We start from the raw sequence: 17955 nt of genomic DNA, 5'->3' as shown, positions 1-17955 counted from the left end.
GAGGATATTTAAAGTCTATTTTGGATAAACCTTTGCTGGGATTTGTATAATCTGAATTCCATTGCGATAGCCTACGTGTCTCATTTTGAAAATCACATGACACTGAAGGCACAAAGTGGTGGGTAGTGGTGTCATGCTCTATTGTTTTAAAACCTGAGGATTTCAGTTAGATGTAATTCAGCGAGGGAGAAGGACTTAGGCTAATAAGAGTGAAAATAAGACTGAGAGGAGAATAATGATATCTTTAAGGAATATTCAGGCCTTGTGTTTCCAGCTGCTCTGAGCAACAGCGGGGGAAGAAAACTATCAGTGTCCCAGCTATAAAAAGCACAGACCTTTTTCTGCTCTGCTAGATTACAGGAATCAAAAATTTCACATTTTCTGTACAACCACGGAAGTAAATGCCTGATCTTAGTCATGTCAGTACATGGCAGATCAAAGCCCTCAGGATCAAAGAGATTAAAGTAGCACAGGCTCTCAAAATACTATTTTCTGATTGGAAACACTAATTAAAATTCCTGTAGAAATTCATGTAATGAGTTATAATTAAATTTTTTACAGGAAAAGTCAGTCCCAATATAAATAAAAAATCCCTTTTCTATATGTTCCTTTAAAAGTGTTTCATCCCTAATTTTATCTGTAGCACAGTTCTTCATGTTACCTGTTTCAAAAACCTCAACTCAGAGTAGTTTGAAAGCAAACTATTTGTGATGTGGCTCTTATTTCAGTCCTGAGGGTGTCTTGCCCTTTAAGGAGGGATATTTTGCGTCTCACAACTGAAATAAAATGAGCTGATTTGCACACTGCTTCCCCCCCCCCCACCAGAGGACAGGCTGTTGTGGCAAGAGATGGGGGTGAGACTTTGGAGGTAGCACATGTCAGCCCTGATCAAACCTACTGGGTTTATTCCAACTCTTGGGTTATTCCAGCTTCAGGCAGTAACTGCAAAGTGTCTAGGAGGTTAAAATAATACTGTAAGTTGCATCAGCTCTTAATTTGGCATCATACTGCTTCACCTGTGAGGCAGGTGACCCAAAGGTTACATCACTGATGTGATTATGGACAACTGGATCCATAGTCCCAATTTTCATAGTATCATGAATTAGCTACCACTGACTTTTGTTTCTAACTTCACTGTTTCTTGATATGGAAAAACCCTTACTTACCGTGTTTCACCGTTCATCACGTTTAAGTAATTTCACCATTATGGAACATCAGAACGAAGACGTCATTTTCTATTTTATGGGAGGTTGAGAAGCTGATGAAGGGCTGACATGGTTTAGCCCCAGCCCCAGCTGAGCACCACGTGCTACTCACTCACCCCTCCCCCGGTGGGATGGGGAGGAGAACGGAAAAACAACGGCAAACCCCCTAAGGTTGGGATAAGGACAGGTTACTGGCACAGCAAGGGAGAGGGAAACAATCAACAACAGTGCTGATAACAGATAGTAACAATGGGTGATAACAGAAAGCAATTTACCAATCTGACAACCCACCGAGCTCAGCCCATGCCAGAGCCACACAGAACCCACCCCTGCCCGACTAGCCCCCTTTTATGGTGAGCATGATGTCCCACGGTATGGAATAGCCCTGGCCAGCTTGGGTCACCTGTCCTGGCTCCTTGGGAAATTAACTCTATCCTTGCCAGAACCAGGACACGGGCTTTTGCTCTCCCTTCAGAAACAACATAGTTTGCCAAATTCCTTCATTCTACTGAAGAACGAATGTGCAACAAATTACTCAAAACGAATTTAATAATCTGGCACAATTACTGGCAGGCCCGACTGGGAACATTAATATGGAACATTAGTCACTCTCGCTTTTCTGTTTGCTGAAAGAAGTTGGTTTTGGTAGCAATTTGGATGCTGGGGCCCATCTTCAAATGGATCCACACAAGTGGATCCCTGAACTTTAAAGAGACGAATCACATAAACAGCTTGAAAAGAGTTCCCTGGAAGGACAGGGCCGTTTTCTGAATCAATTTCAAACTGGAGGCCCATTATAAAAAAGTATTTCTCTTTGGAAGGAAGCTTGTCATCCCAGAGGTGCTTTTTATGATTTTCAACATGAGATGAATGATCTGGATGACGAAAAGCACATTAAACAGGCCAAACCTTGAGAGTTAATAGGTTGCTGGTTATTTATTGTAACAATGATATGCCTGTGCTTTCAAGTATGCAGCAATTAATAGACTCCCTTACCACAGGACCCCAGCGGTATCCATAATATTGTCAAAACCATTCAAGTTGCACTTTGTCTCAACAGAAGCAAAATGGTATGAGGAGAAATGTTTCCTTTGTCTTGGGAAAATAGAGCTATCACTTGAGAAATAACATCAGTACACTGCACGAGCTGGGTTGTAATTCATCTATTTTCTCACTTTTATGCTGTATTTGGAGCCTAATTTTGAGGGATTCCAAGAAATTTAGAGAAGTCTGGGTTCTGTATGGTCTGTAACTATTTTCTGCTTGTTATGAGTCTCTTTATTCTAAGAGACTTAGGTCATCTTATCGTATTTGCTGCTGACTTGTACTTGTTGTTCTGCTGAGTTCTAATCTTTTTGCAACTCTGAAATGCGGAGCTTTTAAAGGAAATATCTTTCAGCCAACAGTATGGATTCAGCTATTCCAGTGCATTTTATGAATGTATATTAATTTAAAAGTTTATTATTCATCTGAGTCTGATTTTTTTTTAAAAACCAAAATGTTTCACTTACACGTATTTAAAATACAGTTTCCGGACAGACTGACTTTTTTTTGAAATTTCACTTTAAGTATTGCAATGTTGTAAAAAGATATTGTGAACCCCAAATTTTCTTGCAAAAAGCTTTTTTCAGAGTGACTAGTGAACCAAAAGTGGTGTTATTTGCTCCGCTCTGTTTCTTCTACCATGCTGTAAAGTTTCCTAACCCATTTGCCTCGAAAAGTCTGTTGACTGGAGCTCAGAGAACATCCAAAATCCAGCATGGGGCGTTCTCTTGTGTATCTTGGGTCTAATTCATGAGGAAATAATGACCTTCCTATGCAAACAGATAAAACTGAACAACAATGCTTTGTTTAAAAACTCATTGTGGTAATGAAACCAACTGTAAATGTTTCCGCCGTAGAGCTGTACCTCTGCTGGGGTGAGGACTGCCCACGCGCAGATTGCTGGTTAGGTGTTCGGTGTCCACAACTACAGTTCCTTGGAACCATGGCAGTATCAAGAACAACAGTCACAGAATGCCCAAATGGTAAATACATACTATAAATAGTATTTTCTGATTTGTAATATATCTTATATAGCATGTCCTACAGGGAAATAGGCACGTCTTGATCGTATTTCTTTTTCTAGAATTGTACCCCAGCAAGAGTGAACAGCTGTTAGTCTAAATACGAGCAGCACTTCCTTAGGCTGCCTCCCAGAGAGCACACCTCTGCCGCTGCCACGGAAAAGGAAAAGGTGTTATGGGGGGGCCTGGTGGGAATCAGCCTGCAGGTAGGAACCCAACTTACTGGGGCACAAGAGGAGGAAAATGAAAGCAACAAGCATTGTGGCTAGCCAGAACAGAGGAGTATGTATTTTCATTTGATTTTTGATGGTGAAAAAATGAACGACTAAGTAAACTTTCCATTTGGAGCAGCATGGTGTCATAGTTTAGATGTGAATGATTAATGGGGAAGCGCATACGGAAAACAATTTACAACATCCAACAAATATGGAAAGCACTCTGCAAGTTTATTTTTAATTTAAGTTTAAAAGTTAAATGAAAATGAAATAACAACACGTTATATTTGTATCTAGTTAACCAAACAATACTCAAACTCTAATTAAGCACCAAGCATTAAGTAGTCAGTAACAGGGAATAAAAGGTAGATATGCTGAACTAATACTGAGGGAAGTGCACAAAGGGCCAGAACAAAAAGAAATGTTAATTAAAAGATAATGTCAAAGGGATAGAATGTTTTCTTGGGATAACAGTCTCCTGCTGCTAAATAAATACCAAGGTGAAGTCCAGGCATCCATCAAAACTGAATGCCAAGCCAAAGCCAGCATATTTTAAGAGAAAAGACATTTATCTGGAACTCTCATAAAGAGACCTTATCCCTCAAGAGAAAAGAGTGCTTCTGTACATTTATCCTTGGTTTGATAGATATTGCTGCTATTGATGGACCATTTTTCATGACGGGATTATTGATTTAGCTGTACAACTGTGTAAGAAATGTTTTTTGTATATATTCAAGCAGGGTTAGTAAAGTACACGTAGAACTTGCCTTTTGACTTGAAACTTGCTTATTTTCCTTGTGTGCCTGAATTTAGGGATGATGCTCCTGGGGTGAATCTTGACCTGAAAATCAGTGGGAGTTCTGCTGCTCAGTTAGGTAGTATCACTATTTCACCTTTGTTTTCCTCATTCTGCTGCTGACCTGCTATGTCTCTTCACCTACTTGTGTCTTGTTAATTTTATTTCATAATGAGAATCATATTTTCCTAGCGAAAGATGCTGTTTGTGTGGAATCGCTTTGAGCCCCTCCATGTAAAATCATGGCAGCAGCTGATATAAAAATCTGAATATTGGGGTTGACTTTTTCTCACTCCCACAACATCAGATCAACTGCTTTTCCTGTGACCTCTCATTTCCCTTTACCAAACGCCTTCTGCATTTGATCTCGTGTCATCGCGTCCCTCATGGAGATCACACAGATTCCCACGTGTAGGATGACGTTAACGTTTTCCCCAGAGCCGTGACAGCACTACCCTTGATTCTTCCACGCGTGACAGCTGTCCCTCCATCGGCTCTCCGAAAGTGCGCTCCCCGTGTCTCCGCGGCCCTGCCGGCACAAGGGCCCCGCTCTCCCTGCGCGGGTGCGGTGCCAGCGCTTCCCCCCGCCGGGGCTCCGCGCCGGAGCCCCCGCCCCGCCCCTGCCCCGCCCCTCCGTGTGGCCGCCCCGCGGCGGGGCGGGGCCGCAGCGCTGTCGGTGCCGGGCCGCCGCGTCCCCTGCGCGGCCTGGCCAGCGCGCCCGCGGAAGGCGGGGGGATGTGAGTACCGCGCCGGGCGGGGCCGGCACCGGGACAGGCGCGGCCCAGCCGGGGCGGGCGGGGGCTCCGCCGGCGGGAGGCGGCTCTCGGGGCGGCGGGAGGGCCCGACCGGTGCCCGGGCCCGGCGAAGGCCTGCCCGGCTATGGAGCCCGCGGCCCGCCCCTGCCCTGGGCAGGGCCGCAAGGTGCGCCTAGGGAGACGCGAGGGGCGGCGGCCTGGGTCTGCGGCAGCGCCGCTTCGCCTCCCCGGGCCTGGCCGCCTCCTGCCCGCCCCCTCTAACGCCCGAAACCGGCGTGAGAGCCAGCCCGGGTCGGCGCTAGGGGCACCTGCGCCGCTCCCAGCCCGGGCTGTGAGGTGTCCCGCCGGGAGGGAGCGCCCCGGGGAATGTCCCCTTCCCTCAGCTCCCGCAGTACCGAGGCCTGCTGACAGGGAGAGCGTCAAGGGCCGGGGGTGACACGTTTCGTCTTACAAAAGCCGCCTTTTGTTGCGGGGTGAGACGAGGGCAGGATCGAGGGAGTCCTGGCTCTGTGGGTGGCATGTGGGGTTCAGGAGTGCAGGCTCTGGTGAAAAACCTTCATTGTCTTTGTGTTTGTTTTTTGTTGATTTTGACTGGATTTAAAAGGGTATTTTTGAGCGTATTTAGGCTGGAAATAAGGCTTTTCTGTTTGTATTGTTCACCTGACAAAGGACCCTTCTGTCTCAGTAAGTTGTGAAGCCTTTTGCAAACTTCAGCTGTTTTTGGGGAGCAAGCGATGTCTCTGCGTAACTCAGTAAGACAGAGTTTGGGGTGGACATGGGTGGCCACAGCTGGTGGAGTGGGCTGAGTGTGAACACAGAATCACCTTTTGTGTTTGGCCTGCCTGTTGTGTGCACACAGGTGTCCGCCAAATACTCAGCCTGTGCGTTTGTAAATGCACAGCATTGCTTCTTCTGTGAATGGATTGTCAAGGAGGGCTCTGAGCTGGCTGTGCTGTTGAGTTTTGGAGAATACAAGACTTGGGGGGGGGAGTGAAGGAAAGTATTGGTTAAGGGTCACAGGCATGAGATCTTGCGAGTATATCCTGTGATTGTATCTTACGGAGGTACAAAACCAAGCCTCTTTATTTTTGTTGAGCTGGTCACAAAACAATCTGTTGTTCCTTGGGAAGGATCGTAGAAATCTTGTCAGCCTAATGTTAGAAACATCATTTGTAGGAGCAGTGTGGTTTGTTTTTTTTCAGTTGTGTTTTGATACAGATTTTAAAATGTGAGTCTGGTAGTGCATTTGTTGAAGGTTGTTGTCTGTAAAACCAGATACACCTTCTAAGATAGAGGTGCTGCTTGATGAACTTGGAAAGATGTGGGGAGAGAAGCAAATGTTTCCATTAATCAATGTCTGCAGTGAAGTTCATATGTGTAATTCATTAACGTAGTGTCTTCAGTTATTCTTTCTTTCCTCACTACTGGTTAGTTCAGGAGTTTAACTGTACTGTTTGGATGTGAGAGTTGTTGCTCTCCCTGATTCAACCACTGAAGAGCAGTTAAACAACCAAGCATTTCCTTCAGTAAGTATGGGAAATAACATCTTCAGGAATCATTCCTAACGTAAAGTTGGTATCAATGCGGACTCTAATTTGTAATTTGGAAATGTAGTGACTCTGTAAATAGTTGCTAAAAATGATGACTAGTTTGTATTTTACTTTTCAAGGCCTCACAGAACTGAGTTGTATGAGGATGCTCCATCAGCATGTTGGCCTATCGTATATTCTCCAGACTACAATATCACGTTCATGGGACTTGAGAAACTGCATCCATTCGATGCAGGGAAATGGGGAAAAGTAATCAATTTCTTGAAAGGTAAAGTAACAGAAGGTACCTCTTAGACCAACATTTGCACAAAAGCTAATAGAAATTATGTAGTTAGCGCAGACTTATGGTAATAATTGCCAATATAATAGTGATTGTACATTGTCATTGAGTAGATTTAAGCTATGCTTTTTAATCATATTTGCAGTACTTTACTATGTTGATATATTTGCAGACTTAAGTTTTAGCAAGTTAAATTGATTGTAGGCTTTCTGAGGCGAGGTGGATGTCATGTGTTAGGCATCGTTGAAGATCTTGCCTATGAAATATTTATAAAGATGAAACTGCAATGTTAGAGCAAACGTTCTACACTAGGGCTTTTCAATACAAAGGTTGGTTTCACAGTCCTTTGAAAATATATGTTCTAGCCTGCTCCACTAAATAAACCCACAATTTTGGTTTGAGCTCAGTTACGGTATCTGTGCGGGGCAAAACTCATGAAATGTGATTTGAAAACTCAAGCTCATTAAATGATTTGCTTTCCCCACAGGCATGAATAGTACTAGTCAGAGTAACTAGTTTGATTTCTTTCAGTCTGGCCCAGAGCATTACAAGACTGTGAGTAAAAAGGAGTAAGGAGAAACATGAGCATAGCACTCTTAGACCATCTTAAAATATTTCTGGTCTTTGCAGTTTGAATGAGCATGAAGTGAGCAGAATTTCATTGCTTGGCCTTTGCAGCAAACATTCACGTGAAGGAATTGTTTCCACCTCTGAAGTGAGCACCAGAATCTTGACTTTCAGCCTAGCCCGAGTTAGGTGCAGGATGCTGAAGCCTTGTGGATGTAGCTCAGTGTGCTGTGTTTTGATACTCAACAGATTTGTAATGATTCAAACACTTCCTTTCAGTTCTAGATTAATGCATAAGAAAAAGATTTCCTGTAAGTTTCCTCTTGAGGTTAGGTGCTGTTTGCAGTTCCAGTTTCTTCTTGCTTTTGAGGACCAAGCCTGGATCTGAAACAGAATGCAGACTTCAGTGTTGTAGCAATGAATGGAAAATCCTTCCTATGTTAGCTGCAAGCTTACAAACAGTTTGGCTTGCAGTTCCATTGCTTTACACCTGGTGTAGCAAGAACTGGAGCATTCCTTGTGGCTTGTGAAATTACAGGTGTTAATGTCCGGCTTGCAATGGGGTGTAACTTAGTTATTCCACTTGGACTGCAGACAGTCTGCTGGCAAATGGCGCTTTTCAGGCTGAAAGATAAATGCAGCTTGTATAAATCCATTCTTTATCAGCCTCATGATATTATTCTGATAATGTTTGGGAAGAGCTTTGCGACACCTCTGGTGACAGGCAGAACTTCTTATGCTGGTGCTCATTATTGCTGTTTAAACAAATTGGAAGATATAGGCAGAAATACATTGAGGAAATACAAATGTAAGAACCAAGGTTAGGATCAGGGCCCATAAAATCTTGGCATCTCTTCCTCTAACGTTTAAGCTTACTCATCAAGTTTACAAAAAAAAAAGCTTTTTTTTTTTGCCAAGATAAAGGTTGTCTGAGAGCCAGGCCTTTTCCATTTATGTGGTCCTAAGGACTCCTTCAGCTGATAATCTGTTGCAGTTTAGTATTGCCCTTCTGACTTCAAGCTGCCTTGTATTCATTTAACCAAGGCTAAACAAATTATGACCCTCCATTTAGTAGCTCAGTTTTGGATCTTCCCTCTAAGAACCTTAAATAATAAAGTCTTGAGTTGCATGACCGTTTTCTTAATTAATCAAAACCTTTGCCTTTCTGCTTCTTCTCTGTGTGAATTCTTTTCCTCTTGCTCTTTTCTGTGTGAAGTGTCCATTCTTTACTCTCAGTCTTTTGCAGAAAATTAGTCTTCCCAGTCGTTTTACTCTCCTTGCTTTGTAAAGCAGAAAGAAGCCACAGGATACCCCAAGGTGCTCCTGGTTTTCTCTGGCTCTGTAGCAGCTCCTGGCAACAGCAGACCTACACTGTTCCCTATCGCCTTCTAGAAAATCACCAGTGAAAATCTTTCTACACTTACCTTCTGCTTCCTTAGGAATGAAGCTGTTAGCAGTTTGGCTTTCTGTCTGACAGCACTGAATGAATGAAACGTTTCTCAAGCCTCAGGAGAAATGTAAGCTTGCCAAACCAAATATTGTTGCAGGTGCTGTTCTTGTATAACGCTCAGAACAAAATCTCTCACGTTTGTGAGTTGTTTTCTTCCTCCTGCAAGTATAAAATTGGATAAAAGGTACAGTGGTAGGAGGCTGCAGCCGTGCAGCAGTTAAATATCAAAATTTATCTGGGAAGACCCGCGTGGTGCATTATGTTTGTAGTGATCATATGCACAGCAACGTCGTTTTTCTGCACTGCTTGGCTTTTTTATTTGGCCCTAACTTGAACTTTCTGGCAAGTACATCCAGATGTATGCATCTGAGCATATTATCATTGATCACATTCTGAAATCTTGGAGCAGTATTTTGTAACTTGCTCTTATAAAACTAGGATTTTAAGTAAACTATCTTTTGGTCTCTAAGGGGAAGAATTAATAGCTGGTCATTGGTATTTCTTGAAATTAAATGGAGGTAGGGGTGTGACAGAAATGTCCTAATTAAGTGTAAATGTTTGCTGCCATGAACATCTAAGCAATTATTTTGTTTAGAATTTTGATAATTTTTTGTTCTGCTCTGATTTAGGGAATTAAATACTAGTATCAGATGTGGAATTCCTTAAAGCATGTTAGAGAGTGATGAATATTTGATGGTATGAGCACCAAGACTTCCCTAGTGTATCAAGCCCTAGACTGTACAGATTCTTTTGCATCTGCCCATCCTGTGTCACTACCCGTCTTGTCTTTTAGTTTAAACAAGAAGCTACCATGATTACTCACTGAAAACTTTCTGTAAACAAGATTTATCATATGCGCACTACCTTAATAGCTTACCTGTATAGAGGGTATGTATTTGGAAAACTTGTAAACGCTGACTAAACGAAAGTTGTTTCAATGATTTACATTACAGATGAAGTTACTACCTCAAGGTCAAAGTAGCTTTTTTGGCAGGGTGGAATATGGGAAGTTAAGCAATGGTATACAATGCCAATTGTTATTTCTCTCCTGTTTCAGAAGAAAAACTAATTGCAGATGACCTGATTGTACAGGCACGGGAGGCTACTGATGAAGATCTCTTGGTTGTTCACACCAGGCGCTACCTTAATAAATTAAAGGTGCTGTACTTATTAATGTGTTTTTCAAGCAAACTGTCTAGAATTAGTGTCAAGGGCAACAGATATCTGCTAGACTTGTTACAGAATCAACTTTTACAGATTATGGAATGTTAATGTTTCTAATTCAACATAGTCATTGAGAATACTGAAAGGAAAACACAGAAATAGTAGGCAATTCACACTATAGAGGGGGGATTGGAAAGAGGGTCTACCATGTTATATAGGTGACTGAAATGATATTTCAGCAAAGTTAAAAGAATATAAGGAAAATGTTAATATTTGAGATGCAAATGATACTCTCTTTAGTACCAGGGGTTTAATCTTCAAAAGTGTAAGTTTTTGATTTGGTCTAGTAAAATGTAGTGCTCTCCAATGTATTTTCAATTTCAGAACTAAAGTGGAGTACTTTACTGGATGTTTTTTACTGCAAGGATTGCTTTATGAGCGCAGGTGACATTGCTTTTATTTTGCAACTCTTTACTTGGAGGCCAGAGAAGGGATTTGTATTAGAAATGATCTTCCATTTCGTAATTCAGAAGTTATTTTGAGTCATCTTTGCTCTTCCACGGTGAAGGAGTCTTTGTATTGCTATTTCTGGAATGTTTTATTTTTCTGTGTATTGGATCTATTATTTGTGTGATCTTTTCTCATTCTTACTCCTTTTGAGTTCTCCTACGCTTCTTCATTCTGTGCTATAAAGTTACATGCAATTTCATACATCATTAGATTTGATCTTATTGCAGCTATTCTTGATATTGAGCTTTTAATTCCATAGAACCACCTACCTCTTTTTACTGAATCACTTCTTTGAAGCAGAGTGTAATGTGCATAGCTCAGTTTGGAATACCATAATAATATCTTTAGTACCTGCAGGATGGCTTCACAGGGAATTGTCTGTAAAACTTGCGTCTTGGTGTTCAAAACCAGTACTGTCATGTGCATTCAGATGTGATTAACTGTGTACTTCTCGTTCTCCTTTTCTTGAGAGAATATGTCCTGCAACTGTAGAAACTGGAAGGTGTTGTCTTGGTCATGCCAGCAAATTCCTGCCAAGCAGCGAAGATAAAAGTGCTTAGTTGCAAATGAAAAATAACAGAGGTGGACACGAAAAGGCCCTGGGTATCCTCTGTATTGCCTTATCGAAAGTCTGCTGTGCCCAGACAAATACAGATCTACCAATAAATGGCATCGTTTTATGTTAGATCATTTCTGATGACTGCAGAGGTGTTTGCGTTTCTGGGAATGCGTAGGTCTTTTAAAATAATGGATCCTTTGGGTATACTTCATTTAAAATTTGGGCATGAATTTGGTAGGAAATTCCATACGTTTGCAAGAAGAGGTGGTGGTTGGTATCTGTATTGGGTTTGCGTGGCAAGGTTTTGGTAGCGGGGGGGTGTGTGCTACAGGGGTGGCTTCTGTGAGAAGCTGCCAGAAGCTTCCCCTGTGTCTGATAGAGCCAATGCCAGCCGGCTCCAAGACGGACCCGCCGCTGGCCAAGGCCGAGCCAATCAGCACCTCTGTGATAACATATTTAAGAAGGGAAAAAAACAGTTGAGTTTTTTGCAGCCAGAGAGAGGAGTGAGAAGATGTAAGAAACTCTGCAGACACCCAGGTCAGTGCAGAAGGAGGGGCAGGAGGTGCTCCAGGTGATGGAGCAGAGATCCCCCTGCAGCCCCTGGTGAAGACCATGGTGAAGCAGGCTGTCCCCCTGCAGCCCATGGAGGAAGGATGAGGGGGTGTAGAGATTCCACCTGCAGCCCGTGGAGGACCCCACGCCGGAGCAGGTGGAGGCACCTGAAGGAGGCTGTGACCCTGTGGGAAGCCCACGCTGGAGCAAGCTCCTGGCAGGACCTGTGGCCCCGTGGAGAGAGGAGCCCACACCAGAGCAGGTTTGCTGACAGGACTTGTGACCCCATGGGGGACCCATGCTGAAGCAGTTTGCTCCTGAAGGTCTGCACCCCGTGGGAGAGACCCACGCTGGAGAAGGTCGTGAAGGACTGCACTCTGTGGGAAAGACTCACGTTGGAGAAGTTTGTGAAGGACTGTCTCCCATGAGAGGGACCCCACGCTGGAGCAGGGGAACGATGAGAGGAGTCCTCCCCCTGAGGATGAAGAAGCGGCAGAAACACCACGTGATGAACTGACTGTAACCCCCATTCCCCGTCCCCCTGTGCCGCTGAGGGGGGCAGAGGTTGAAGCCGGGAGTGAAGTTGAGCCCGGGAAGATGGGAGGGGTTAAGAGTTGATTTTATTTCTCATTCTTCTACTCTGTTTTGCCTGTGACAATAATTAGTGATCTCTCCCTGTCCTTATCTCGACCCACAAGCCTTCTGTTACACCTTTTCTCCCCTGTCCTGTTAAGGAGGGGAGTGATAGAGCAGCTCTGGTGGGCACCTGGCCCCCAGCCAGGGTCAACCCACCACAGTATCTTAGCAGCAGCTGAAGAAACTGGCTGGAGGTTGATTGAAGAGAAACAAAATGGTATGCACAAAGTAGATAAAACAGTACTGGGAATCGGTTCCGTGTTGGAAGGAAGGGTCTCCTTGTTCTCTGTTTTAGGTAACATGACTAGTTCTAACAACAAAATTTGGCCTTTGAAGTGAGGTGATTCCCCCTCAGTTACTCTTTTGAAGAATTTAGGTCTCTGAGGTAATGACTGGACTTTGATAATTTGCTTGCAATACTTTTCCATTTACTGCCTTTTTTTAGTATTATGTAAAATAATGAATTGCCTGCATATCAGCATTCTGAAATTTTGGAAGGAGATAGTGAGGTTGAAGCTAGTTACAGACCATATGAGTCTTTCACTCAACCCATTTTTATCTGTGAGAGGTTCTATGGTGACATGCGAGTGAATACTGAAATGCAAACGATGAGGATAATGCTTGTGTGTCAGTGGAATGCAAGGTGTGGTTTTCTGAGAGTGATCTGAAACAGGTGATGCTCAAATTAACATTTTAATCTGTTTTAAGGATTTGCAAGTCATGTAGGTTTAAGAAGAAAAAAATCATTTTATTAGAAATGTAAATTTTTCTGACTAGTGAAAAGTGGATTGATTTGATAATAAGGAGTGTTTTCTGGTGCTCAAGTGCTTGTGTGCTTTGACGCTTGTGTCAGTGCATCTGCCGAGAGACCAGCGGTACCTGCCTGTTTGCCGCATGGTGGTATCGGCAGTGTGCCTGGGGGAGGAGGTAAGGCTCTTGGGAGCGAAGGCGGGAGAAGCAGGCTCTTAAAATAACTGGTTCAGCCTGTCATACTACTGCCTGTTTGAGGTGTTCTGGTAAAGCAGTGCGGAGTGCATCTTGGGCTGTGTGTTAGCGACCAGCTGAACACGTGTGGTGGTGGTTTGGATAAAATGGGCACCTTCAGAAGTGCTTAAAATTCCCCTGTCCAGTTCCTCAGTTCATGCAGTTCTTGTGCTGTCATCTGCTGTCTCTGTTCGCTCCCTACATTATGATTTTTCCTTGCTCCATTTTTTTTTTCAAACTTCATTGGTGAAAAATATATGAAGGTGAGTGGTGGTTTGCTGTCAAATGTTAATTTCAAAGGTCATGAGAGCAGATAAATGATCCATTTTACCTAAATATTCATGTTAATGTGTCAGGTAGAGGTCTGTAGGAGTACACAAAAATATTATTTTAAAGGTAATGATATTTGGGTATGTTTAGAGAAAACCCTGAATTCAAACACATAGTCACGGGGAACAAGGTCTGCCAGATTTCCATATTTAACACCGCTGTGCAAATGCTCTAGGGCATTCTTTGCAGCTAAAGCAACAAGTAAACCTCTTAAGGATGCGGTAGCATTTGGTTAACAGTGATCTGTTTCTTTCCTTTTAATATTTCCAACTCATTGGTTGGGAGAGCAGAGACCGATGCATCCCGATTTGTGTTTTGGGTTGTTGGTTTTCTTGGGTGTGTCACCTGGCTGGCATTGCTTTCTACCAGTGCAACGTCTTCTTCCTAATGATAATAGTGCATTTGTACCTTGACCCAGAACTTTTTGTGGTAATTACAAGCTTCTTACTCTCCTTTGTGATTTTATCTGATGTTAATTCAGGCTAAAAACATACTTTATCTATTGAAGATGGACCCACATAACTTTGTCCCAGGCAAGCTTCTAAGTATAATGTCACGTTAGTTGCTTGGTGTTGGATTTGTAAGTCTGTGAATTTTCCCTCGATGCTGGGACTAGCCTCAGGAACTTATTCAAGATTTAAACACAGTTTCAATTTAGATATTAAAGAACAAAATTGCATATTTCTTTAAAATTTGATGTATTGTTGGCTATTTTAAAATACTGGAATGCGATGAATGCATAACATGAAAGACAGTACATCAGAGGTTGGTTTTGATCATTAAGGCTGTTTGTATTAATCCAGGATATATCAGCATAAAAGCAACTACTTCCTAATATTAGTTTTCAGTTTAACTTTTAGTCATTAAACACTACTAATTTGAAATAATTTGTAAAGTCATTTAACCTTACTAAGAACAATTTTTGTAGTTAAGGAATTAAAGTTAATAGTAATGATACTTTATTTATAAAGTCCTGCAAGAATATCCTCATTAAATGTATATGTTATTATAGAGTTTGGGCTTAACCAAGGAAAATTACAAACTCTTAAAGTTGATTTTTTTGTTTGTTTGTTTCATTTTGGTTTGGGTTTTTTTTTTTGATGTAACATCTTGGTATAGTGTTATACTTAGACACATCTAGTGATACTGCCTAGTAGTTAATTTGATAGGAGGCATATATTAAAGGAAAATATACCTGGTTAAGGGTTAACCTGACTTTTTTTACTCCTTTTAAGAAAACAAGGAGTGAAATTTTTAAAAATTGAAACTTAAATTCATACATTGCATTACTTATCCAAAACACAGGAAGGTAAATAATTTTTAAAAATCTTACAATATTGGCGATAGAAGTAAAGAAAGAGTTAAATGGAGTTGATAACTAAAAGGAGTAAGTGAAGGCATGTTATTGCATAGTGTTTGTATATGGTTATTACTCTTTTCTCAATCCAGACCAAGTTTTGATTTCTGTGAAGTTACATAATTACATGCCTACAAAACTTTACTAGAGAATCAGTAATATGATGATGGCTGAGTGAGAGCAAGGATCTACCAAAAGAAATAATAACTGATATTACTCTGATATATGCAATTTCAGTGCAAAAAATAGTGATTTAAAAAACAAAAAACAAAAATTTGAAGGGTTTGTTCTCTATCAAAGGAAACTAATATGTGTGAAGACTTATGTTATAGAAGCCAACTGACAGCCTGGAAAATGTAATTGATGTAGTCCTCATCTATTCAAAATCATTTTTAATTTTTACAACAAAAAAAGTATACAATTATGTAAACCCAATTCCTTTTGATTTCTTTTTCGAGTATATACGTAGCTGTTCTGAAAATTTATTGCAGGAAATGTTGGAAGGCAAAATTAGCACATTGACCTGAATAACCACAAACCTGTCCACAGTTCGAGGCAATATATTTCTCAGGTATTATCGTGGTGGTTTTTGAGAAGCATTTCCATTATTCTCTAGCTGTGTTCTGGAACCCCACGACTCTCCTCACGGTCAAATGACTTTCCCCATATGTTGGGAATTACAAAGACACGGTAGAGGACTAAGGCTGAAGCAAGCGCGTGTCTTTGGGCTTGGCACTGTTCTGTAAGCATCCTCAGCTTGGCTTACTCTTCACTTGTGCCACGTAGGGATTTCTTGCATTCACTTAAAAACCTGCAGCAGCGTATGTGTTGATTTGAGTCTTTATTGCTCCCACTTCTTCCCATTGAGATTATTCTTTTTAAAAACTGTATTAAAACTTTCTGAAATTTTATGATCATTGTTCACATTTGAGATCAAAATTTATCTTGTCCAAATGTGACCTTTTCAATACCGTTTTATAACAACAGGATTGAGTCTAGGTTTTTTTACATTTTAAAGCTAAAATATCTTGTAAAAGGACTTCATTGAGACTGTATTACAGAATAATTAAAGCATTTTGTTAATGATGGAGAGCTGATAGTGTGGTAACAGAATAATGTCTTACAAATATAAAAGTAGTAAGAGCTTAAAATGAACGGTTGAGAAAATATAGTTAGTACTTGAGAACTTCTTTATGAATAATGCCACCCCTCCACTCCACCCAACAGTACCTCATAGTTGAAATATTGATAACTGGGAAGCCAAAGTAGCTTAAGTTTTTTGGGGGGATTTGTTGGGGTTTTTTGACTATCAGAGGACCCTGAATTTGGCATGTGATTACCTTTGGTTAAAGTTGGCCACTTGTACATCCTTCCACTTGTAAACAGCTAACGGTAATCGGGCAATGAATGTGCTGAATCTACTTACATTTCCTAATGTTGAAGGAAGGACATTCTATTCAGAATCTTTGTACAGGATGTCAAAGTCATGATTCTGAGTACCTGAATGTTTCCATTTCGGATGAAGAGGTATATTGCTTGTGACTTACGCTTTGAAATATATTTAGAAGTGTTATCACTGGTAGCAATGCTAGTAGAAGTTCTTTGAAGTAATCTATATGTGTTTGCAAAAAAAAGCATTTACGTATTGCAAATATTTTGTGTTCTAACCTTCAAATCATGTTCTTGATGATAGGACTTTTTAACAAAACATTTCCTTGAAACATTTTGCAGAAGTGTTTAATATGCTAAATAAATTTTAATCAGTTCTCCATGCTAAAATTTGCAGTGTGTTCACTTAAGTATTTGAACTTTAGTTGTCTGTTTGTTTGTTTTTCCTTTCTCCTTGGTATATCCTTTTGACTTGACATGGGAAAAGATATTTTAGGTTTGAACAATATATCAAGTGTAGCTTGCTATTAATACTGCTGAAGGACATTTTACAATTCTTCCTTCCAATCCCAGGGATACTAGATTTTCTGAAATAGTAACTTGCTGAAAAATTGCTGATTTATTATCATTTGATACTAAAATCTGAAAAACCTAGTGAAAGTTATGGTTCTCAGAGTTAACAGCTTGAGGATGAACCTAATGAACTGAACTAATAAGGACTGTTGTGGTCATCTCCATCTAAAAATATTAAAAATCTTGCTAAGGACCCGTGAGCTCCTTTTTAGTAAATAGCAACTGATGAGAGACCTAAATGTCATCATTAAGACAGGCTACATTAATTGGAACTTTTTTTCCCCTCTTGTAGTGGTCATTTGTTGTGGCTACAATCACAGAAATTCCACCAGTTGCCTTTCTTCCCAACTTCGTTGTTCAGAGAAAAGTTTTGAAACCTCTACGAACCCAGACAGGTGGAACAATCATGGTAAGGTGCTCGATTCACTTTTATGATATTTAAACTTGTTGATCAAAACACTATAAACCTGTGAGTTTAACTCCAAGGCCTGAACCCTGTAGAGGGAAGGGAGTTTGTGTACAGTCCTAAACATGAGCAAAGTTTGCTGCTTGTTAGCAACTGCCCAGGTGAAGGATATCGCTGATTTTATGGTCTGTGATTTGCAGAAGGGGAAGAGCCAGGGCAGGCAATGATAGATGCAGCAGGACTTATGGCAAATAGAGACCCTGAATTAGATTTGAACAGCATTCAAATACGTGTAAATTCTAGGAGTGGGAGGTTTCAAAATTGTTAATACAGAAGCTATTTTTAAAGCTCATGTTTACCAAATGGCCTTGGTACTGTATGGGAAGAGATGTATGGTTTCGTTGCTCTTGGGACTAGGTAAACGTTTAAATCTAAAAATCAGGTCGCCTTGTTCATTTTAATGATTAAAGTTAGTTTATCTGCTTTTTCTTTTGTAAATACTACGTAAGCAGGTCAGCTGAACTCGAGTGGGGCATAGCCTGTTGCACCTTAACAGAATTGTTTTCTAATTAGTTAAATGAGTGCTCTGCTCAGAAGAGCTGTGGAAGTGT

At 41.1% G+C, this 17955-nt stretch overlaps 1 protein-coding gene across 6 annotated transcripts in view; it reads left to right on the top strand.

The window, feature by feature from the left end:
• Nucleotides 1-4298: 4298 nt before the first annotated feature.
• The window catches only part of HDAC11 (histone deacetylase 11), a 41151-nt gene continuing 27494 nt past the window's right edge, over nucleotides 4299-17955 (top strand). For 3 of the 6 annotated variants that reach the window (XM_075762675.1, XM_075762671.1, XM_075762670.1), the window contains exons 1-4: nucleotides 4923-5019; nucleotides 6707-6855; nucleotides 9942-10042; nucleotides 17231-17347. In XM_075762675.1, the coding sequence (XP_075618790.1) occupies nucleotides 5018-5019; nucleotides 6707-6855; nucleotides 9942-10042; nucleotides 17231-17347 (369 nt within the window). In that variant the 5' untranslated portion in view covers nucleotides 4923-5017. Of the gene's footprint in view, nucleotides 4362-4922; nucleotides 5020-6442; nucleotides 6564-6706; nucleotides 6856-9941; nucleotides 10043-17230; nucleotides 17348-17955 lie in introns of those variants that run through there. The other 3 variants (XM_075762672.1, XM_075762673.1, XM_075762674.1) reach the window with 3 other exon arrangements.

Source organism: Balearica regulorum, chromosome 10 (genome assembly GCF_011004875.1).
Source record: "Balearica regulorum gibbericeps isolate bBalReg1 chromosome 10, bBalReg1.pri, whole genome shotgun sequence".
Taxonomy (NCBI): Eukaryota; Metazoa; Chordata; class Aves; order Gruiformes; family Gruidae; genus Balearica; species Balearica regulorum.
Note: the sequence above shows the minus strand (reverse complement) of the source record. Positions and strands in the feature narration are given on the sequence as shown.